Source organism: Athene noctua, chromosome 5 (assembly GCF_965140245.1).
Source record: "Athene noctua chromosome 5, bAthNoc1.hap1.1, whole genome shotgun sequence".
NCBI classification, from domain to species: domain Eukaryota; kingdom Metazoa; phylum Chordata; class Aves; order Strigiformes; family Strigidae; genus Athene; species Athene noctua.
In genome coordinates this window covers 58055053-58074329 of record NC_134041.1, presented here as the reverse complement: position 1 = coordinate 58074329, position 19277 = coordinate 58055053, and the positions used below count along the sequence as shown (strand labels likewise).

The following is a 19277-nucleotide window of genomic DNA, read 5'->3' as shown; positions in this document are numbered from 1 at the left end:
AATAAGAGATTCCCACCAGCCTCTTAAATTATCCAGGTCTTTTTATATTGTGCTTCATGGCTGTGCTTCACAATTCTATTTCATGTGAAAGATCCAAAAATTGACAAGTTAATAGGGTTCAAACTTTGATTTGGGTTTCTGAGTTCTATGCAGAGAAGGATCAGAAAAATATATCTTAATAAAAGTCCTAAAAATTATGGTTCTGAAACATAAAATCACATCTGTATCCTCCCTCACGTGAACAGGAAGTGGGAGCATGACTTCAGGTTTCCTAAACAGAACTTACTATCTGTCTTCAGAACTCCTGAGGATTGCACTAGATCCTTACAGGAATTGTACTGCCCTCATATGGTGCTGATTTAAATTTTTTTTACTAAGATGAGCTTTTACTTCCGAAACTCAGTTTGAAAATTTGGCTTAATGCAGTGGTTTGTGGATGCTGGTATAGAAGGTTATGCCAGCATCCTTTCTTGGCACGGGTCAGTGATTTGACTTGCATACATTTTGCTGACAGTGCTCACACTAGTCTGCACTGTCTAGTTGGTAATAACATTCCATGGTGTCATGATTTTTGTCCGTAGCCTTGTATAATATATGACCTTACCACTCTAAACCTGTGTTTCCTCGTCCTTTTGCCAAAAAAGAACAAAATGAGGACTGTGCAGTTTACCCAGGAGATACTTATTTTACATTGGAACTCTAGACTGTGCTTTACCTTTTAACAGATAGGTAACATTAATGTATACTAACAGTAATGCAGCCTTACCTTGCTGTTTAAACCAGAACACTGATGTGGGTTTTTTTCATGGGATTATGGGCTAAAGCATTATTGAGCACTCTCAAGTATGTGCATGCTTTTTCCAAATCAAGACATTAAGGAAAAAAATAACCAAACCCTGTGTCAGTTTGAGACTTGAGAGGAGCTTTTTTTGTAGAAGCACTGGATGATTTAAATCCATAAAATAAAATCTATGAAATCTTCTTAGGATGGTGAAGCCACTCGACTCAGCAGAGAAATAGAAAAATTGAAGGAAGAAATCAATTCTCATGTTATCAAAGTAAAATGGGCTCAGAACAAATTGAAAACAGAAATGGATTCACACAAGGTTAGTGAAGCAGTACTGGTACCATGACATGAAAATACAGTCAGAGGAATGTAGTTGCTATACTGTTTATTTTTTAGATAGTATTAAAATCTGTTTCTAAAGTGTTTTTCGTTTAATTTGAATACCTGCACCAAAAGTCAGAATAGTGCTCTTAAAGATGTTGGTACTGAAATGTAAATGTTGAAAGAATATGAGGGGAAAGATATATGGGGGGATTCTATTTAATCTAGTGATCTTTTAATTATTTTTTTTTAGTATGAATTAACTGTTGTCTTAATCACATTAAAAATTAAACTAAATCCATCATCTGAAAATGTGCATGCACGTAACCAAGACATCCTTTTCTTGTGCTTTCAGTGTTGGAACAAACAAAATTGCATAAAATAATAGTTGAATGGAAGCAAGTGGAAAAATAATGCTGGACATATTTAATTTTTGTTGTTGTTAATTCTTTCCAGACTGAAATAGGAAACTTTTATTATGACAAATGCTTTTCCCAGATTATTAGATTAATAGGTTCAGCCCATTATTTGTTACTATTTTTGTAGGAAACCAAAGAACGCCTCAAAGATGCAACGACAAAATTAACTGAAGCAAAAGAAGAAGCAGACCAGATAAGGAAAAACTGTCAAGAAATGATAAAAACCTATCAAGTAGGCACATTTTCTCAGGGGGTGAAATTAGTGTTTAGCATCTGAGTCTTCTTTTTCTTCCCTATCTCAAGCTGTAGCAGGGAAGAATTATCCTGTGTAAGCTACAAAGCTGAAATAACTAGTCACTGGTTTCTTTACTTAGAAAGTTGTTAAATAAAAGGGAAAATGTTTGTCTTGGTTGGCGTGCAGCATGGGGGTCTTTCTTGGCATGTTCAGAATTATTAGATGTGTACCTACAGAAGAGAGTCAGGGATGTGAAATGCCGTCTATATGCTCGTAAACTAGAAAGCGGAATGTAAAACTACAACTCTACTTACATTTTTTCAATCCTTTTAGGAGTCAGAAGAAATTAAATCAAATGAATTGGATGCAAAACTCCGAGTAACTAAAGGAGAACTGGAGAAACAAATTCAGGAGAAGTCTGACCACTTGGAGGTAAGTGTGCGGTGTGTGGAGACAATGCAGTTGGCAACCTAGTAGTTAAGAATGCCGTGAGCTTTTAATTTTGAGAATCTTACTTTATGCCGCTTACAATTTTTGCCAAACATTTTTCTTTTTGGCCTAATACTACATCCGAGGTGTTTTGCCTCCAGCCCAACTTTTTGCAGGATGTTTTTAGCTATTACCTTGGATTTAAGTCCAATTACTTTGGACTTTTTAAAAACAAAGTTATAGGACAAGTATGATACAAGAGGACAAAATGAGTGCTCTTTCATTTATAAACGTGAATGTTGTTGTAATTTAGAACACAAACTCAGATAATGGGCAGGTCTTTCTCAGTATTTTGCCAAGATATGTGGCAAGGAGAGACAGGGAACAGCCTCTGTTTTACATGGAGATTTGCTAGCTCAGAAGCTAAATTCTCTAATGATTTAGTACCTGTTCACAGCTCATGTGCATATGCCATCTTCCTTGTTAACCGTGTCAGTTTGCCTAGAACTTTCCCCAGGGGCTGTTGTGGTGTAGATTTGCACACCTAAAACCAGAGTATGTAATCTCACTTTTGTTCTCAGTTCTTTCTTCTGAGAGTAAAGAAGCTTTTAGGCTTTGCTTTGCTTTTTTACAAAGTAAAACAAACCTTTAGGGTACCTGTTCTACCTCAGGCCCTCTCAGCTATTGTGGTGGCCTGCATTGGCCTAGATATTTTTGACATCCCAGGAGATGCCACTGTCCATTTAGGTTTCTCAAGATGCTTCTCACTCTATATTTATAAAGGTGCATCATGCAAAAATAAAAGAACTGGAAGACTTGAAGAGAACATTTAAAGAAGGCATGGATGAACTTCGAACACTGAGAACAAAGGTAATGTGTGCTGTGTTGGACTGCAGAGGAGCTAAAGGCATAGTTCTGGGTTTTGGAAGAAGACTATATTCAATCTGTTAATTGTATTCTTCTTTTGGAATAAACAGTGTGATTAGAGACGAGCTGGCATGTGACTGGAAGTGTTATGCAATTGGTGACACCGGGTAGTCTTTCCTAGGGAGTATCAGTTGATCCATAGTATGTTTTGTTTCATGGCGTGTACCTCATTTAATTGAAAAGTTGTGAGAAACAGTAAACATCTTGTAAATTTAGTAACTTAGAATAAAGAATACTTGTAAACTTTTCCTGCCTGAGAAGCTAGTTTTGTAGACTTCATGCATGTGACCTCGAGTAAGGAGTATATGCTATCCATAACTTCTGAATGGTCTATAGATTAGCGTGCTGGTCCCTCTATCCATTTAACTCAACAGGACCTTAGAAAAAGGGTGGATGACATAATAAGGGGTTGGCTTGCTAACTGGGGAGAGGTGATGTCTTTGGAACCTGGTCCATTAGACCAATAAGTTTGAGTCTTTGGACAAAAATAATGTTAATCGCACTTGTTTGATTTGATATTTCTTTTTGCATTTTGTTTGGTCTTTAATTTTCTGACTTTATTTGATCTGAAATATTTGGGATATTGTTGCTAGCTACTTGGAACCACCAAAAAAAAAATCCCACAGGAGCTTTTTACAACAATCTAGACATTTGATCAGAATAATTCAGCTCTGAAGTTTGCAAGCGTAAATAGTTTCTGATTCTTTTTCTATTTAGGTAAAGTGTCTAGAGGATGAGCGTTTAAGAACAGAAGATGAGTTATCCAAGTATAAAGAAATCATTAATAGACAGAAAACTGAAATTCAGAATTTGCTGGACAGAGTCAAAACTGTAGATCGTCTCCAGGATCAACATCAGAGGTACAGCTATGAACTTTGAGGAATGATTTAAAATACTCTCTTGAATTTGGAAAATTTTTCTTTATTGAAATTATCGGTGCTTTAATATATATTGTAATTTGAAGAATCCCTGACCTAATTTAGATGCTTTCCTAATCTTAAGTGTTTTTCAAATCAGTATTGTTAGTACTGGAGGTAACCTTGGTGGCCTTTTACATGACAAGGGGATTGAGACTGATAAATCGAATTCACATCTTTAATTATTAGAACAAGAAGTGCTTGCATACATATACATACTCTGTAGGATGTTTGTGTCTTCTCGGTGTCTGCCCAGTGCTTGTTTTATTGAAAGACTGGGGAGGAGCAACTGAACTGGAAAGGTAGATCGCTTCAAAATTGTGATGGATGAATGAAAGTGTTTAACAAAAAGAATTTTGTATATTTGACAGAGGCTGTATTCAGATAGTAAGGAGCACTTGTATTTCTAATGGAATGGAATTAATTCTGCTGTGTCAATTTGTTCACTTAATGTGAGGGAAATAATCTCAGAGGAGTTGGGTTTGTGGACACTTGAGGAGTGTCTGAGCATAGTCATGTTTCTATATGGTGCATAATGGCTTGGATATGCAAATGCTATCCACTTCACTGATTCTTATGGTGTTGCATAAATGGAGATGCTACCTGTCCCTCCTGTGCTTTTAAACAGTTGAATGAAGCGTTTTCCCTTTGCTGTGTGCTGGTCAGCTGTATTGGCACCGTGTCATTAGCGTTTTTAGGGAATCTGCAGTATGTAAGTGACAACTGAAGCTTACACTTTGGTCAATAACAGTTGTTTTTCCCTTGGGATCTTGCCAAATCAATTAAAATGATTGTGATCACATTGTGAAACTATAAATGTGTTTTTCCAGTTATCTTTTCCTCTCAGTGTAATCGAGACGTGATTAAATATCTGTCTCATTCTTATTCAAGTTGGATTTATTTTTTTAAATATTCTTCTGTGCAACACTTACTATCCCTACGTCAAATTTCATGTTGTCTTTTATTTTTCTTTTAGAATGACTTTAACATGTTTCCAGTACCGCTTAGAATGTTTGATACTGTTGTGGAATCTCAACCAGAGATTAAAAACTTGGACCAGTAAAAATTCCTGTTATCACCTATGAAAGAGAAATTTGAGAATCTTGACCTCTGCTTTTCCTGTTGTTATGTAGAATAAACGAACTTACTACTTTTCATTTTCTTGGAAGCAAATGGAAGGAATTTCATCTTAATTCACACAATCTTCCCTGTTTTATTGATGAGAAAAGAATAGAAGAGACAGGTTTCTTTAGCCTAGGGAAGAGAAGACATAATAGAGATGCCCTGCAATGTATAAAAGGCAGTGTTCAGTCGTTCTTGTTCATTGGAGGAAGGATAAAAGTAAGAGTTTTGCAGGAAAGATCATTTTAGGTTGAATGCTGGGAAGAACTTTGTGGATGAGCTGGATACTGATTACCTCCAGTGTTGCCTGGTCTCCTTTACTGGAGAACTTTTAAGGATAAGCTAGAGATCTCTTCTAGGATGCTTTAAACACTTGAATTCTGTCTGGTTGAACCCTGACGGTTAACTAGAGATTTTTCCTGTCATAATGAAACTACATATTTAGAAATGCAAAATATAAGCATAGTCTTCTGGCATAGGTTTTTAAATGGGAGCTGTATTGAGATTTTGCAGCATAAATGGCTGAAGAAGAAAAAAATCAGTGCTGTAGTTATTCAGTCTTAAGTCTCCTGAAAGGTGGAATTAACCTAAAAAGGACTGTAAAGGCAGGGTGCAATATATTTGATGTTATACTTTGGTAGTGCAATGCTAGCTAACTTCTGTTGTCATTAACTCCTCATTTTGGTAGCTGGAAGCATATAATTTATAGTAATAGAGTTCTAGTAGAATTCAGTTACTTAGTTTTGCAAAATTACAGTTAATTTTCAGAATTAATGATTTGGATTGCCTGAGCTCACGTTTGCTTGAAGAAACATGTTGACGTGGGGTTGTTGATTTAAAGGGAATTGAGGCTCCTGGTAATTAAATTGTATGACAGGGAATTAAATTAGATGTATGCCCTTGCTTTGTATAACTGTTAATTTTATTTTTAAAGTTAAATACACACATTTCCTGTGAGAGAGAGGTAAGGGTTTTTCTGCTGATGTTGGATGGTAAGGTTTTAGAAAGGTGTAGAAAATCCTGTGATCGTAGAACTATTGAAATAATATTGTGAGAGCAAATGAGGACATTTTTAACAGCTATTTAACTTTTGAATTAATTTCAATCACTTTGTCTAAAACGGTGATCATGACTGAAGATACGGATTTTCTCCCTCAAATGGATTGCAAGTGAGAGATCAAGTGTCTGCTAATGAGTGCTTCTATAGAAACAAGAACTTGCTTTGTAGAGCATTGGGGGAGGGATCGTGGAGTGAGCCAGGTCCTTTGAATCAGAGCTGCGCTGCTTGGAATGAGGATGTTTCAGAAGTCACTGTACTGCTGTCCTGGAGAAGCTTGAAACTGGAGTATTTCTCCATCTCTTAAAGACACGTCCTTTTGCAGAATGACCACTTTGTTGGGTTTGCAGACCTTCTTCTTATCTACAGGATTTGCTTTTGAGGGTTTTATTTATACCCTATACTGAAGCTCATGAAGTTGAATACAGAGAGATGCTGTTCCTTGAGGAAGCTAATGATTGCATGCCCTTCTGTGGGATGCAGATATTTGTCACTTCAGCACTGCAACAGGTCATGAAGTGGAATCTGCAAACTCCTCTAGCATTTAAAACGATCCAGTGACTAACAGATGGGCCGGGGCCATTAATTGTTCCTCTGCCTTACTTGGTCTTGACCTGAATGCTTTCATTTTAGTAAGGTTTCATATCTTTAAGCTCATGTTATCCCTAATAAGATATAATTTCTTTGACAGAGATGAACAAGAAATCAGTGCTTTAAAGGAAGAAGTAGATGGTTTCAATCATTTGGTTGCTGATCTCCAGAAGGACATTGAAGGTAGTCGGAAAAGAGAATCTGAGCTATTGATATTCACTGAAAAATTAACCAGTAAGAATGCACAGCTTCAGTCTGAAAACAATTCCTTACAGAGCCAGTTGGATAAGCTTTCTTATAGCGAAAGAGAGCTGCAGAATCAGCTGGAATGTGTTCAGCAGACTAAAGATGATCTGGTGAGTACAGTGTGCAGCTTGGTTGTTTTTTTTTTTTCACTAGTAAGATGTCTGACACTGATAAAGATGTGGCACATGAATTCCACCTTGTGTCATTGCTTACCTGACCACAATTTCTTGTTGAGTTTGTCAGTTTGATAGAATAATAGCAGTGGAATATGAACACCTTATGTTTCAAAGGGGAAAGAAATCCTGAGGCACAGTGCACTGAAATGAGGAGATGTTACTGTGTTGCTCTTTCTGGGAGTACGAAGTTGTTCTCTGTGCAACTGTCACTGAAACAATCAAAAGGTTGTAATTTGTCTGTGAAGTTTATTACTGTAAACTGTTTCTTAGGTCCTGTTTGTACTATGAGATAAATGTAATTTTTAATAGACATGGTGTGTCATGGGAGGTAATGTGACTGCACTGTACAGCTCTGCATGGCTCTGTACTGTATCATGTAGATGTTTTGGAGATGGTTCAGGAGTCTGACTGCAACGTTACACTGTGCTGCATATTCGTATGCAGTGGCAGTGTTTAGTCTAAATAATAAATGTAAAACATGAATGATTCTCAGGTGGAAAGTACAGAGTTAGGGCTGTTGAACATATAGTATGGTTAGGCTGAATTTTTTTTGTATATGACTGAAAATAAAACTACAATTTCAGGCCACCAAGTTGCACAAGGAGGAAGATCAGCGAAAGCTAGAGGTTGAGATGCTACAGGCTCAGCTGGCTTCAGAGCAGAAAGAACTAACAGCGCTGAAGACCCACGTGGATGAACTGAAAGATGAACTGGCTACCCAGAAGCGCAAGCATGCAGCAAACCTGAAAGATCTCACAAAACAACTTCAGCTAGGTTGAAATTATTCTTAGATATAATGAGTCAACCCCATTGCTAAGCCCATTCACGGTGTCTGGTAGAGACTAGGGTCCTGTCTGTGTATGTACACTGTTTGGTTGTAGCCCTTCAAGCTTTCTCTGTCCCTAAAGATAACGGGAGAGTGTGAGCAAGTTAGATCTTGCAGAAACTGAAGTTACAGGGAACAGGCCTTAGTGTCAATTTTCAGTCTTAAATATGATTTTTGAAATGGGCTGAGACATAAAATGACAGATACATTTCAAAAGAGCTTCATCTTTGTTATCATTTGTATGACTACTGAAATGTCACTGTGGGTATATGTGGATCCTGGTCTGTGTAGGAGTGTGTTCAAAAGTTGCTAGAAGTTTCCTGGTTGCTGACTGCATCAGGAATTGCTGGTGACATTTTTTTAGTATATTAAACACAGCGCTTCATTTTTTAAAGATGGATATGGAGACACTGATGACTAATTTTGTCAACAAGTAGAAATCATTAAATACCCAGTAATGCATATGCTCTGAATGCAGATAGATCTGTTTGAAATATATTTGAAAGAAGAGATCCGATCCTGTTGGCATTGTGCAAGACAAGTTCCATGTCTCTCTTTGCCCATACATGAACCACTTTCTCGATGCCTACTGAAGGAGTGGTGCTTCTGACACATGTACTGCACCCAGCTCCCAGCAGTGAGAGAGTTAGGAGATCCTGGAGCAGAGTTGCCATTCTGTCATTCAGTAGTTATTTACATGGCAGTCCTAATCAAAAATAAATTCAAATTTAAGTCTTGTTGTTCCCAGTTAATCCTATGTATGACATTACCCTCTTCAACTGGCAACTGCTGCAGGGTGTGGGGATTGTGGTGGATGTTGAATCCACATGCTTCATTGTTGGGGGCAGTGAGAGGAGGGGGACTGTTTGGTTTTGGGGTTTTCTGGTTACTACCATTATCTTTCAGTTGTCAAACCCTGTCAAATTAGCACAGATCGGGTAGGATTAGAGTTTTTGTATGTTGTGTAACACTGTGATTTATAGGTTTTCGTCTGCCTTTGGTAACCATCATTTTGTTATACTTTTAGCACGGAGGAAATTGGATCAGATGGAAAATGGTAATTATGACAAAGAAGTCAGCAGCATGGGAAGCCGTTCCAGTTCATCAGGTAATATAGCACATAGCAGGGCTGCCAAAACAATCCTTCGATCTTAATAAGGTTGCCATGGTGTGCTGCCGTGAGCCTTGCTCTTTCTGTGGTTTATGCATATGCAGTGTGTGGGCAGCCTCCCATTAAAGCTGACAAAATGGCCTTTAAACACCAAATTGCACTTAGCTGAATGCAGTTGTAGGTGCTTATTAGGAGATTAAGGTTTAATGTTTATAATGTTTATGTATTTTGGTTCTTTTTAAATGCCTGCCTTTATTTTGTCGCTTTTATGTTTGGAGGAAGCTCAGAGGACTCCAATTTATAGAGGACCCTCTTAAATGCTGCCAGAGGCAAAACAGAAATGAGCAGTGGCTTCTGACGTTGTTTAATTGCACTATTGACAGTTGCAACCGTGTAAATGATAAATCAATTAACACATTTAGAGGCATCAGTGTATGTGTGTAAAATTCATTGCTTTCTATCCAATTAGAAGTGGTTATTTTTAGCACTGAAAACAACATCTGTTTTCTTCCTCAATATGTCTGGATTTCACATTGGGTTAGTTCTGTCGAAGTGTCTTGTAATCTCACTGTATGAGAGAGGTAAAGACTTAAGAACAGAAAGAAAAGAAAATACCTCAAGCTTCATGTGATCAATGCTGCGGAGTGTTTTTACATGGGGCTTTTGTCAGTCTGTACAGTTTTCATAGTGTTGTAATTTTAGTGAACTCCAGATCAGATATGTTTAAAATTAGCTCAGTCTTGTATGAAGTCATATTAATGAATATGAAGGTACTTATGCAGGAATAAGCATCACTGAAGCAACCATGATTAAAGGGACTACCCCCGTGCTAGGGGACTACACTGCTGTCCCAGCATTATCGTTTAAATGGTATGAGGATTGTTTATATAAAACCCCACTAACATATAAGGGAAAGGGACATTCTGAAGAAAATATCTTAAACTACTGAATGTAATGAATGCATACACTGCACTAGTAGAGGTGTTTTACCTGGTATAAAAGCAAAAAGAGTTTTTATAAATATGGATGTCTTGGCAGGATCCCTTAATGCACGCAGCAGCAATGAGGATCGGTCACCTGAGAATACTGGATCTTCCGTAGCTGTGGATAGCTTCCCAGAGGTGGACAAGTCTGTCTTGGTTGAAAGAATACTAAGACTACAGAAGGCACATGCTCGAAAAAATGAAAAGATGGAGTTTATGGAGGATCACATAAAACAACTGGTGGAGGAAATCAGGAAAAAAACAAAGTATGTTCTGAGTTCTGTTCATACAGTTTTTCAGTGCTGAGTTGGTGCACTAGACAAGTATTCTAGAGTTTATGTAAGTCAAGTAATTATCTTTATGAAAATACTTAAAACAATAAAAATATTGCAGTGACAGTAGACCTCAAAGACAGAATTAATCTCTGGGGCTTTTTTCCTTATCTTTCCTCAGCAGTTACAGTAGTTGCTGAGTTGTTTACTATTAAATTTTTTCAGGAGGAATATGCTGGTGCAAGTGGTTTTTTGGTAGCAAAATGTTCCCCAGGTGGCTGATTTGAGGTGGACTGCTGCCACTGGCTAACGGAAGAGTCCATTCTCTTCATGTGCTTAAAAGGGTGTTGATTGTAAGTGTTTGTTTTGGAAGGCAAATCTTCATAATTCCAGATGGTAGTCTGGCATGCATAGCAAACAAACAAGCTATCTGAGCCAAAGGTGGTCAGTATTTAACATGTGAGAGACAAGATTACACTTCCTTGGAAATCTTGTCTTGCAGGATGATGTCTGGAACTTCAGTTAGGAGGGGAAGAAATTGTGGCATATACCTTCCTCTGGAAAGTACAAGTGTCTGTTAAGTATAGCCCTTGCTTAATGAGCCTATACATTCATACCCATCTGGTACCATTTCATAGAACACGATCACAGCTTGTGAAAACTCTTGAGCAGAGACTTTGTAATTTTTGTCTCATCTGTACAAAGCTTAAGATTCCCTGTCTGGAGTGTTTCAGCAAAGAAATGTAGAGGCATTTATAAGTACCTTTTGTTCTTCAGTAGCAATATTACTTTTTCAGAACAGTTCTAAATATGTAAACCTTGCACATTGTAGTGACTCAGCTTACCAGCATCTCCTGTAGTGCTGCTGGTATCCCAGGTTTCCCTGTGTCCTAGAAACTGCAGGAGTTGATTTTTTTTTTTTTTTTTTTACTGCTTTTTCAGTAATACAGTACTGCTTGAAAATAAAATTACTCTTATGTCAGGAATCTGAAGTTACTTCAATGTCTGATTTTTCACTGCCTTGTAATGCTATAATGTTGTTTTAATTCTCTTTTTTTTTTTTTTTTTTTTTTTTTTTTCCTGCCAGAATTATTCAGAGTTACATTTTGCGTGAAGAAGCTGGAACACTATCATCAGAAGCATCTGACTTCAACAAAGTACACTTGAGTAGACGGGGTGGGATTATGGCATCTCTGTATACATCTCATCCCGCAGATAGCGGTCTCACGTTGGAACTCTCCTTAGAGATAAACAGGAAGCTGCAGGCTGTGTTAGAAGATACATTACTGAAAAATATTACATTGAAGGTGAGTAGCTGTGCCAGTTCTTCCACACATTCTTGTGGTTCTGAGATACTGCCTTCAAAGAGATGGATGCTGTTAGGAGGAGGCGGCTTTTCAGGAGTCAGCTCATTCTGAATCGGTGCTGCTGACAGTGTTGGGTTAATCACAGTTATGATCCATGTCGATTCTCCCTTTTGGAACCCTCATAGTATGCTGCACTAATGGGCTGCTTCTTGAAATAAATTCTGGGCTGCCTGTGTGTTCAGTGGGGAAGAGCCTCTCCATGCTCTCCCCCGGTCACATGGAGCCAGAGGCATGGGCTCTGCGTGCCTGACCCTGGGCCAGGAGCTGGGTGCCCTGCGGAGCCGTTGGGGCAGCGTGTCCACTGCACGGGAAAGATGGCAGGCTGGAAGATGTTGTGCTGGCTGCCAGCTGGACTGCAGTGTTCTGCAGAAGTTGGAGATCTCTTCCTGCAATTATCATTCCCCTTGAACGCTGTACTTTCTAGACAGCCTGTAGAATATTAGCAACTGCAAAAAAGAGTTGATGAGAGCTTTGCATCCTTTATTGAAATTAGCTTGGTTTTCTCTGTCTAATCATTTGCGCTTGTTCTGCATACTTGAAAGTATCAACCTGCTGACAGAAACAGTAATTTTAACTTATTAGTGCATTTTGTGCTGATTGACTCATTTTCCCTGTATAACTTACCCTATCCTTTTTTTTCTCCTCTCCAAAGGAAAACCTTCAAACTCTAGGAACAGAAATAGAACGGCTTATTAAACACAAGCACGAACTGGAACAGAGAATAAAACAGACATAACTAAAACTTTCATGGAATAACCAACATGAAGATGCAGAAAAGGCAGGTGCTATAGACCACTGTTTTTTACATTTTTCTTGAAATTTGATTGCCTGCCGGCACAAGCATCCAGGATTCTGCATATACAGCCTTTAACCATACAGGCTGTCCTTACGCTTGTAAGAGATCTACAGGGTTTGACATCAGTGTGGTTCTGTCTACTCAATACCAGCCTGAGGTGCTGCTGAGTTTTACTACGCACTACATTTAGATAAAACTTTGATTTGAAATGACATACAGATGCTTTGCAGTGCATACTATGTTTTGAGTGAGTTGCAGTGAGGTTTTAATTTCTGCACTGTGTAATTAATCAGTCTCAATGATGGAGCTCGAAAAAATAAAACCAGTTATGTCTTAGTTGCTGTTCAACATCTCCAGTGTTACTGAGCTTTTAAGGGCTTTCAGACATTTTTTCCTTTCTTGCATATTATTTCTGTTATTTAGGTTGATAAAGCATTTTTGACATATGCATGGGAAAATGATTTGTCACAAAATTTTGGTTTTGTGGTGGCCATGATTTTGCATATTTTCAGCTTTAGATTAACATTCAACTGGTTAGTTTCTTTATTCAAGAGAAGTGAAACAACAGTAAAACTAAGGGATTAAGAAGCTTTCTGACTCAGTTGTTGAGTATATGTAATTGAAACACGTCAATTCAACAAATCCCATAAACTCTTGATCTTTAGACATATATGGATCTAAAGAAGTCTGATATCAGATATCAGATTAATGAAGTTCTCTGACATTCTGCGTAACTAAGAGTATTTAAAAAGTAGGAGTTTTAACTGCCCATGGTTATGCATGTACAGGTAGACATCATGATTGCATTTGCTTTCAGATGATCAGAAAATCTGTTTTCAAAGACAAAAGAAAGCTAACTAAATTTTCTTATTAACTGTGTCTAGACCAGCTAGTAAAAGTAAGAAATGGGAAATATATCTAAATGGGATTTTAATCTGTTGGTTGGATTGTGAAAGTAGTACAGAAATCTGTGTGATGCCTTAATTTTACTGTTGTGAATAATTAGTTGGTCAAAACTGCACAAACTGAGAATTGTTACTTAGTCTTTCAGTGGCTGAGAAGGTGATGGAGGAAGAGTATCAAGGTTGTTAGATTCTAGTTAGTCACAACATCATGTTCACGTTTTAATTCAAGATAAGTAATTTACAGGATCTGAAATATCTCTTATTCCAGCAGTAAATGCATAGATTTATTGCCTTTTGACCAAACTGAATTGACCAGATCACCATGTAAATATATACTTTGGGTTTTTATTAAATACTTGAACTTCCTATTATAATGAAAAAAGATTCAGTGTACATTTGTAATAGCAATGCTTTAGCTATTTTAATTAGAAAGGATTCTTGGAGAGGGGCTTGGGGAAATCTATTTTACCACAGGCACCATTTGCATCATACACAGAACAGGGGGCCTGAATCTGGCAGCACACAGGAGTGTAATTTATTAAAGCATCTAGGTGGCTTAGGGGTGTGTACTCCATTTTCAGGTGCCACTAAGTCACTTGAGCTTTGTAATGAACCAAATTGAGCAAAAGGGTCTGATTTGGTTTGAGTAGCTTGATTCAAGACAGTGAGACTTTCTTTTTACTTTAAAGATAGACATTTCTGAAAGTCCTTGTGGGATCAAGACCTGGTTTGTGGTCCAGAGAAGCTTCAGGAGCCTTGGATGGCAGGTCCCTTCAGTGTCAAAGGATTAAGTATTTGTTTAGAAAGGGAGGGTGGAAACAAATTATTTAAAACCTGACCAAGCATTGTAGAAACTGTGAGCCTTTAATCCGGGTGGGTTTTTATACATATATTTTTCTAATTCCTGAGAGCAATGGTTATCTGACGTGTTAGAGTATTGGGACCAGTCCAGTCACGGCACTACTACTGCTTTACTGTTGTTTAAGTGATAAGAAGAGGGAAATACCTGTCTCTGCTGAAACAGATTTTTCACCAGCTTCCAGGAAGTGAACAGGCAGTTGTTTGTGACTGAACTAGACCTTCCGCTGAAAGAAAGTATTTAGAACAATTTGCATGTCAAAACATAGGTTAGCTTTTGTATGTTTGTGTTTTCATGATTTAATGTACCAGATCTCTGGGTGTTTCCAAGCATTCAGCTGAATGACTCCAGTATTTTAGATACCATGTTAATATTGTAATCATTTAATGTTTGTTCTCCAGGTGTACAATGTGAATGAAGGAGAGGTGTGGTGCAGATGGAATAAGTGCAATGACATTGTGGAAATTCTTACTTCTTTTTGGCATGGTTGTTTCTCCTTTTAAGTTATTTGAGAAACCTAGTTAGCTGTCCTCCTGCCCTGCTGGAAATGCTGCTTCCTCTCTGTAGCACTAGTAACTTCTCAGACTTCTTTTCTTGGTTATGGGGACACACAAAGTAGCCAAAATATCACACTGATTATTGTGCATGGTATTTTCATGGGCCACAGTAATCTTTTACAGGCATTATTTTAAACATTGCTAGATACGGACATTTCATTCTAGCTTGCACATTGGCAAATGACAGTCTATCCAGTGAGCCCACAATGTGATGAACACGTGGCAGGGTCTGCAGCAGCTTTGCTTAACTAATGTTGCTCATTTCCGAGAGGCAGTGGTGTATTAGCCATAAAAATGTTGCGGGTGAGCCACCTGCCTCTTGTTTCTCTGGGGTAGGTTGTCAGGAGTGTAACATTGTTGGTGCAGGTAACAAGGACACTTCCTGGGAAAAGGTGTGCTTCTGTGGGGTGGCTCAGACAGGTGAGCGCCAGCTGGTGCAGAGTTGGTGCAAGGCTTGTGTACCAATTGCATTTCACTTACCCTTGTTTTGGAAACTTTATATTATGAACCTGAGATTGAAAACTGTCCTTAGATAAACTGAATTCTAGAGATAAACTGATAAATGAATTTTGAAAGCAGCCTGGAGCAGTTAACTACATACTTGTCATTGAAATTCAGTGTCCATTAGATGTGTATTTGCCACAGGCTGCTTTTCAGAATTCCAAGCTTGTAGCTAGTTGTATCCTACAGACTTAAACATCTGTTTCTTAAATACTCAGGGTGCTCTTTTGATTCAAACATCGCACATCCAGATGTTGTTAGAGGCCCTACAAGGAAAGCTGCTTATGCTTTTCTACCCTCTAAAATCCAGCACTGTCATTGGCTCAAGCCAGACCCTCTGAATGGAAAAATGCCATTTTATGCTACAGAAATCACTGGCTTTATGCAACATAGACTTGTGCAATATTTTTAATTTTAGTCTCCAGAAAACAGTGGAGATTGATTTGTTCCTCAGATGCGTTCTCACCATCTTCACTTGTTGCTGACAACACCTGCAGTATCTCCAGCTAATAAAACTGAAGTTACTCTCTTGAAATAACTAAAAAAAAAAAAAAAAAAAAAAAAAAAAATCATCATATCTCTGCCTTCCACTGAATCGAGTGTAAAACTGAGTGCCGGCATGCTGCAGACACCCGAATCTGGGAAGGGGTTTGGCGAGCAAGGCCGGTCTGAATGGGCCTTCACCCTTCCTGCTGTCGGTGGAAACAACTGTGACAGTGAATGTCAGCAGTAGGTGGCACTAGAAATCAGAGTTGCTGTGTCTCCACAACGACCTGAAACCTGGCCGAGGGCAGACGGCAGAGTTTTAGAGGGAGCTGGGTGGTATTTAGAGCTTTTCCAAGATGGATGGGGGTTTCCTTCCCATTTTCGTGTTCTAACTGAAACTATGTTGAATCTTCCAATCTATGTACGTATGTTGTCTGAATATACACAGAATGTCTATTGATTTAATTTTGTAGATACCTGTTTCTGTATAAAGTTTTTGAAGATATCATATACCTTATGTATATATTGTACTTTGAAATAATAAACATACAGATGTATGTAAGTCTGGTTTGGGTCTGGTTTGTCCTACAGCTTACCCAGCGCTGCCTCACCCTGGACTGCCCTGGTGGCTCAGTGAAGGCCCGTGGTGGCAGCAGCAGGGTGCTCTGTGTTGGGGGGTCTGTAGTGAGGGTGAGTCTCCCTACAGCACAGCGTCATCCTCGTGATGCTTGTAAACGAGTACTCTGGGCTGAAAGCAGCTTAACTGCCCCAACCTGGGCGGCGTGGGTGCTGGGAGGGCACCCTACAAGCCCCTTCTTTCCCCTCAGGTGGATATAACTCTATATAACCCATAGTCTGGTCTGTGGTGGGAGGTGCTGCTACCACCCACAGCTTGGCGGGGTGATGCCTGCAGCCAGCCCGTGCTTTTCGATTGCACTGTCTAAACAAGAGGTGGCAGCGCATCTTCACCGCATACCCCTGGTACTGCCAGTCGGTCCTAACGGCGGAGCCGGGGAGAATAGGGCTGCACACCTTCCGTACTGTGCTGCCTCTCCTGGAAACGGAGGTGAGACTTTTCCATCCTGAGGACAGGTGATAGGTGTGCTGCAGTAAGTACTGCTGTGAGCTGCTGCCCATCCCAGCAAGTGGCCTTGATGCTGCAGTCCTCTTTTTTTTTTTTTCCCTTGTGTAATGCGAATCTGACAATCCCACAGGCCCAGCAGCAAGAGCTGGTTCCCTTGGCCACAGCTCTGCATTTGGGATGCTATTTGCTGCTCTGGTTTATTTTTTCCCTTGCAGAGATCTAATGTAGCTTGGTTTTTAGCCATGATAGTATTTAAAAAAAAAAAAAGTGATGCTGTCAGCTTGCTGGCTGTTTATTGTGGCTATGCTTATATTAAAAGTCTGAGAATCAGGTTTGTATGACTTGTCCTACCCTTGTAAACTGATGGTAGAGAGACAGAAAAAGTTAAAAAAGGAGTATCATGAAGGGCATAATTTATGGAGTTTATTCTAGTATCTCCCAGAGCACCTTAAATGAGAGAAGGTGGTGTCCTATTTTCTTGAAATTTAATGGCAAACTACCACTGGCTCCTGAGGATCAGGATGAGGGCTCTCAGTAAGATTTCTGGTTACTGTTACCTGTATGACCCTTTGGTGGAGTTGTTTTGCAGTTCACCATTTTCCTTTCAGTCTTTTCCACTGACAGCAGATACAGCTCTTGCTGACAGATGTGACCAAAAACCAAGATTTATTTGTGCTTCCCAAGTACTTAGTGCTGCTGTTTGGAAACACCAGCCTGAAGCTAAACTTCATTGCATAACAAATCTTGGCTTTGATGGTATTTGCATGTAGCCATTTGGCAAACAACTTCTCACCCTTGTTTTGCAGATAGGTCTGTATGTCAGGCTGACACAGCACAACTGTATTTGCAGAGGAAGGGTTCTCACGGCACATTAGTGTTCAGTACTCCGGCCTGAAGAAAGCCAGTCTGATACTGGAGCTGTTGGATAATAAATAAATAACCCAATGCTAGCAGTTTACTTGTCTAGCTCACTTTGAAAGAGGAAATCAGCACTGCTATTTTTCCTTCCCTCCCTGCTCTATTTTAAGGGCTTTTTTAATAGAGAGGTATAGTTGGGTGGTGGTTGTTGTTGTTGTTTTTAGGCTATTTTGCATTAAACCACAGTGGCTCTGTGCCAGATTTTGCAAGATTTTTGCATGCATAAATGTAACTTGCAGTAGAAGAGTGCTGCTGAACAAGTTGTTCTCATCTAATGCATTTAAATATGCTGTTAGATGTGTTTGTTTCTGTTCTGCTCCTGTGGATGCCCTACAGTCAGGAAACCCTCCGGCCTTCAGGTTTTGCAGGGTTCTTTACCACATGAAGCTGCCCGCTGATCTCAGCAAGTGAAGCACCTTGCTGACTAAAAGGCTGCATCCATTCTGGTCTGAATTCCTATGGGCTTCTTAACAAGTTTCTATTTAAAAATAAGCCCATGCATGTGGAATAAGGAAAAGCAGCAGATGAAAGCACAGTGAGGTCTACGGGCGCTGAGCGAAACGCTGGTGTTTGACACAATGTAGGTGAGCCCAGCCTAGCAGGCGCAGCCATTCCCATCGGTGTGACTTGATGAGTCCTAAAATGCTGCCCTGGGCCCTCCAACCTGCGGGGGAACCTGCTGCCTTTGAAGATGAAGATGGCTTGAAGCAAGGTGTGAATGCTTGGCAATGTTTTGCAAGCTGTGGTCTGCAGCCCCTGCAGCCTGACTGAAGGGTTTGTGAGGCTGCACTCTGAAAGCAGCTGGTTAAAAATACTCTGAAAATTATTAGATCGGAAATTATTTTAACTCCAGTCAGTGCCTGGCGCAGGGGAGAGGAAGAAGGTGAGAATCCCTTATATCAACACTGGGTAGAAGCAGCATAGGGCCAAGTTATGGGCTGAAAAAACAAGCCTTGCGCCGGTCGGCCTAAACCTGTTCCGTGACTCTGCAGATTTCCCTGGAAACTTTGGCAAGTCGAAGAGGTTGAAAAACACTGAACTTAAACTCAGAGTATGACCTGTTAGTGATGTGTCTTATACATATCAGTACAAGCTTCATACAATCTGGCTTCACTTTAGTAATTAGATTATCAGAGATTATCAGAGAAATATTGATTAGATGGACTGGAAATTGTTTAAGGGCTTCACCGTTCTGGAGGAGGAATCTTCAGCCATAAGGTGAAGGTAGAAATCAGAACAAGCTGCTGTCAGCTTGTCATGGGCTTAATGTGGGAGTGACACAGGCTGCTAGCAAAGGCTTGCGATGCCCTGTTCCCTGGTCCCTTGCCCTTGCCATGTGTCTAATCTGGCCCTGGGGCTCAATCAACCAGCAGGGACAGCTTGCA

General features: G+C 39.4%; 1 protein-coding gene across 3 annotated transcripts in view; it reads left to right on the top strand.

Annotated features, from left to right (window-relative positions):
- The window catches only part of CCDC186 (coiled-coil domain containing 186), a 38750-nt gene extending 22304 nt beyond the window's left edge, over nt 1-16446 (top strand). For all 3 annotated transcript variants that reach the window (XM_074907788.1, XM_074907789.1, XM_074907787.1), the window contains 11 exons: nt 987-1106; nt 1655-1759; nt 2096-2194; nt 2975-3061; nt 3836-3978; nt 6906-7161; nt 7812-8001; nt 9081-9161; nt 10203-10413; nt 11507-11726; nt 12439-16446. In XM_074907788.1, coding sequence (XP_074763889.1) covers nt 987-1106; nt 1655-1759; nt 2096-2194; nt 2975-3061; nt 3836-3978; nt 6906-7161; nt 7812-8001; nt 9081-9161; nt 10203-10413; nt 11507-11726; nt 12439-12522 — 1596 coding nt within the window. In that variant the 3' untranslated portion in view covers nt 12523-16446. The remainder of the gene's footprint in view (nt 1-986; nt 1107-1654; nt 1760-2095; nt 2195-2974; nt 3062-3835; nt 3979-6905; nt 7162-7811; nt 8002-9080; nt 9162-10202; nt 10414-11506; nt 11727-12438) is intronic.
- The last annotated feature ends 2831 nt before the right edge of the window (nt 16447-19277 follow it).